The sequence below is a fragment of the Bidens hawaiensis genome, unplaced genomic scaffold (assembly GCF_021521415.1).
Source record: "Bidens hawaiensis isolate Kalapana, Puna unplaced genomic scaffold, B.hawaiensis_p1.1 tig00033131_1, whole genome shotgun sequence".
Taxonomy (NCBI): Eukaryota; Viridiplantae; Streptophyta; class Magnoliopsida; order Asterales; family Asteraceae; genus Bidens; species Bidens hawaiensis.
In genome coordinates, this window is record NW_027495664.1 from 51,194 (window position 1) to 56,429 (window position 5,236).

Genomic DNA, 5,236 nt, shown 5'->3' on the forward strand with positions numbered 1-5,236 from the left:
GGCAATATCCTAAGGCGGTCAGATATATCTCCTTAAATGCGATGAACCCTAGCCAGGGACATGTAACGATCATTGAGAAGTCGCCCCTACTAAGGCTAATTTCTTAGTTTTTTTAGAATGATGAGACTTCACTAATATATCTTCAGATCTAGCCAAGTAAATGGTGAGTGATGACAGTCGGCTCCAAACTTATTTAGTAAGCATAGTAGCTCATAGGTCTAGCTTTGTGGACGAGTTATTTCAAAACAAAACAGATGTCGCATCTGTCATGGACGCTTTCTTTGCAACCTTTCATTTAACAATTGAGTTTACCATGTCATAGTTTTAAACTAATATAACATCCTGAACAAAAACGCCTTATGTAAAACACATTGAAGTACCCTTGTGAAACAAGGCACGTGCCCTACCCATTTTTATAAAAAAAAGTTTTAGATATATAGTCAACAAATTACATAATTAAACTTTGAATGATGGAAGCTTCAGGACTCTCAGCATCCATGGTGACTAATAACTGTGATAATCGTTCGCTAAGATCATCAACCTCCTTATGCAAGCTTCTCACATAGTTGCAAGTATCTTGTAGCACTTTTGAAGCAGATGCCTATAACAAAACTTTTATTGAGTTTATCTAATTTCCAAATCTATACAAATAAATAAACATTGAAGCATGCGGAAACACCATTCACACACACATATAAGGGTGGTCTAAAGTAAAAAGAGAGATGTTTTTAAGAAAAATAAGAATTGATTTAGGCCTTTGGATATGTGATTTAATGGCTGAGATCAATAGTTTCCAAAATATCAAATAGTTTCTTAGGGTATAGGATTTATGCTAAGTAGTTTCCTAGATAGGCTCACATATATAGTTTTCTAACTTCAAATTTAATGTCCTTTTTTTCCTGGAACGATCAACTAAGTAACGCCGGGTACTCCGTATGCGGCCCCCATTGGCTAAAGGTAGCCCGAGCTGGCCACGAGTCCAGACGGACAGAGCCCCTAGCGGTCCACCAATTGAGGGATTTCCCGGATAAAACCCGACTCCCACGCCCGCTAAACGGCACGACAGCGAGGAGCCGGTAAAACCGGGTGAGATCAGGACTTGAACCCTGACAAGCCAGGGTCATCCCTCATATCTCCCATATAAATTGGTGTCCTTTTCATTCTTAAGAAATCTCTTATTTTTATTTTTATTTAAACTTTTATAGACCAATTACATAACTTTTACAGTAATTAATTGTATTTTTTATTACTTACATCTACTTTCAGCTTTTATCAAATCACCTCTCTTTCTAAATTATCCATAACTTCTTTATATGTTAATATTGGATTTTCTTTTCTTAAGTTACATTATCTAGTCGAGCATTTTTATCTTTTATTTAAGTATAGTATTACTGTCTTAATAAAAAAAGTGATTAAATCAGCTTTTGAAGCGAGTGGGTACATGAATCATGAATGTACTATGGTTTAGTCTTTGTCTTCAATTCATGTGACTCAAAAATAGACAGCAGCGTAGTTGTTACAATCGACTATCACATGCACATTACTCTATTTACTAAATAACACGACAAGTCAAAAATATATAAATTAAATATCCATACTACTTGCTGTGTGTTAAGGTATTTTATTTTCCACTTGAACAATTCAATGGTGTACAAGAACAAAGAAAATAATAACTGCTTGTTCATTTTGCCAATTGATCAAATGCAGAGGTGGCAAATGTGATAGATTGAGTTGAATGAGTAAAGTATATATAATGGGTTAGAAATGGTCAAACTAAAAAAAATGATCAAAGCGGGTCAAAACGGGTTGACATTTCTTGAGAGGTTCTTTTTTTTTGTAACAAAACGGATGAAACTTTTTAGTTTTTTTAATTTTTGATTTATATTTCGAGTTATGATTTTTTTAATTATTTTTTTAATTTTTTAATAAGTGGTTTCTGAAATTTCAAAACATTTTTGATCCATTTCAAAAACCAATCATTAAAAAATGAAAAACAAAAATAATTAAAAATAATAACTCGAAATATAAATCAAAAACAAAAAAGGTAAGCAAAAAAAAAAATTCATCCGTTTTTCTCGTTCCATTTAAAAAAAAAACCCTTCGAATGTCAACCCATTTTGACCCGTTCAATTATTTTTTTTAGTTTAACCCATTCTGACCTATTATATACATTTTATTACAACTTACTCAACCCAATGAATCACATTTCCCACCCCTAATCACATGTAAAATGATTAACTTAATTGAGTACGTACAGTCTACATTATTTTGCACATCAAACAATATTAACGTTATAAAACAAACCATGACTCCTGTTTTACGTACATATATATGCATGATAGTAGTTTTCATGTGCAATTGACTATTAGTTTGATTGAACGGTTAATGAATAACTTGGTAAAGTAATTCTTTCTCATGTTGAGATCTCTTGTCCATAATATTATTTGAAGAAACACAAAAAGTTAAAAAGAGATGTCTATAACTTTTGTTTTCTTCTTCATTTCCATAGTCAAAAAACCGTTATATGTAAAATATCGTTTTTTTTAATATTATTGACAAATAAAATGATCCAATTACAGAGGCAGGTAACCTGCCAGTAAGCTGCGTCGCTACCCTCAATTAATGGTCAATCAAAATAACAAACAAGCAAACAAAGTGTTTTATGAATGATCTTTACCTTGTTAGAACGACGACGATTACGAACTTCAGGAAGAAGTTGTTGCAACTTCGAGATGAGTTCTACGATTTGCGCATCGGAGATCCTCCCGTTTGATGATTCTCCCGATCTTGTGCTTGACATTATGGTAGCGTTGAATGGGAAATTATAATTTTGCAAATGTGTTTGGTGATTGGGGACAATGGAGAATGAGGGTGGTAATGATGTACAAATAGAGATGTTTTGGCGAAATTATAGGCTTATAGGAGCTAGGCTCAACTAGAGTCTTATTCGACACAACAAAAATTCGATCACTCACGCAATAAAATCAAAGCTTATATGAGTGTGTGAAAGATGTTGAATATGAAGAAGACAAACCGTTAACGAAAGCAACTTGTCCACTATTTATATGGTCCCATTTGTGTATTTTATGTTGTTAATTCAATCAAAACATTAACAATTAACTTTTTTTATTTATTGTTCATAACTGTGATGAAAAGCTCTATTAAAGCGGTTTAAAGTTGTCATTCTTGAGATAGTAAGGTAGTGAAGATGTAAAATAGAGAGTCGCGGTTCAATTTTTGTACAGTGTAACATTTAGCGTTTTAAATTTAAATTTAAAATGGTTATATCAAAAACCGCTACAAAAACATGAAGAACCACTTCAAATCATGCGCATCTCGCTCCAATCAGACTTGATTTCTACAAATAACACTCATTTAAAGCGGGTTGATAAAACATGTTTTTTACAGTGGTTACCATAGAACTGTTTTTTTAACACGTATTTTATTACGATCCCAGAAAACCATTGTAGTTTCGTGAAGAATTTATAGTGTGTTATAAATACGTGTTAAGAAAAACAACTCGTACTAGAAATGAAGGCAATTAGAAAAGGAAGACATTTTTTTAGGATTGACCTTACTGAAACAGCTTGGAAGTTCAATAATGTGTGGATATTACGCATATTATGCAATAGTTTGTTGGGCTTATTAACATTTCTGGGAAAACTAATACGAGATTAATGTTCGTAAAGACATGATAGAAATGGGAATACGTGAAGAGCTTGCCCCACATGAGAAAGATAATCGTATTTATCCACCATATGCGTGCTATACCATGTATAAATTAGAAAAAACAAAGTTTTGTAAATGTCTACATGATATTGAAATTCCAACTAGCTATTCTACAAACATTAGAAGATTGGTGTCGGTAAAAGATTGCAAATTGATTGGCAATAAGTCTCATGATTGTCATGATGATGACGCATATGATTCCAGTTGCAGTTCACAAATTGCTACCAAAAGATATCTGACATTCAATCGGAAAAAAAAATTGTTTCTAACATGATTCACTCAAAATTTCTTGTTCCCGGTGTCTTGGATGAATGGCAAAAGGAAATTATCGTTACACTTAATGAACTAGAGATATACTTTCCACCATACCTTTTTAATATAATTGTTCACCTAGTATCACATATCATACAAGAGATCAAAGCTCGTAGTCATGTATTCCAACGTTACATGTACACTTTTGAAAGATATAATATACCTCCGAAGAGATGATTGAGTTATGCATAGGTAATAAGTATCATAACATAATTTAAATATTTTGTTAAATGTAATTTATATTGTAATAATTGATTTGCTCACAGGTTATTTGGAAGGTGTGAAAAGTATTGGTAAACCTAAAGCTTGTCATCTGGGTCGGCTTATCGGTATAGGAGTAGCTCTTACGAAATTAATTACCCCTGGTCATGATAATCTATAACTTGCAGGTTTTGTTGTTCTACAACATATGACATACCTTGCTTTGTATGTTAAAAAACATATTAAAATATTACGGTTGAAAATTTTGCACCAGCTAGAAAAATGATATACAACGAAACATAATGCGGAGTTTTCTAAATGGATGAAGTTGGAATTCACGCATTGAGGGCTTGTTCTGATTAGGTTGGACGTTGAACGTGGGCCTATTGTGGTATATTAAGTGCACCGTCTCTATCCTGTTTAATATGATAAGATTTATTTTGCCAGCCTGTCGTTGAACTAAACCGTAAACACATGCAGCCAATTAACCAACTCATAAAACATATACGAATCATTTGTTAAATAACAAAAACGGATTCACTAAATTAAATTGATTTATATAACAAAACAGTATCACACATATATGATACTAATAACTATAGGTTAAAATATACATCATATCTATATGAGATGTCTTTTTCAAATCTATTCAATAATTAGTAAGAATACACAAAACATTTAACAAGGTTGAATTAATTATACAACTCATAAGATTCAATGTATTAACAAAGTTAAACACATTTAACTTTGTGATGTCTTCTTGATGACTTGGCTGATCATTTAAGACCACTCAAAAAGATTCAATGTATTAAAACACACAAATGACAAGAAAAAAAGGACTTAATTGTAACTTTTAAGACGACATTTATACTTACTTTTTTTTTGTAACGTTTTAGAATTTTTTTGGACAACCGATAAATAAAGTCTGGCTATCTGGGGTAACCCAATAATAAAAGGTGAAACCCGTCGCCCAAATTCTTACTAAGGTGAAACC

General features: G+C 32.3%; 1 protein-coding gene across 1 annotated transcript; it reads right to left on the bottom strand.

The window, feature by feature from the left end:
* Window positions 1–448: 448 nt before the first annotated feature.
* LOC143584453 (transcription factor PRE1-like) lies at window positions 449–2,800 on the bottom strand. The gene is made up of 2 exons (XM_077066508.1): window positions 2,678–2,800; window positions 449–601 (listed from the first exon to the last, which is right to left on the bottom strand). Exons 1-2 carry the CDS (start codon window positions 2,798–2,800, stop codon window positions 449–451), a joined length of 276 nt encoding a protein of 91 aa, XP_076922623.1.
* Between the last annotated feature and the right edge of the window lie 2,436 nt (window positions 2,801–5,236).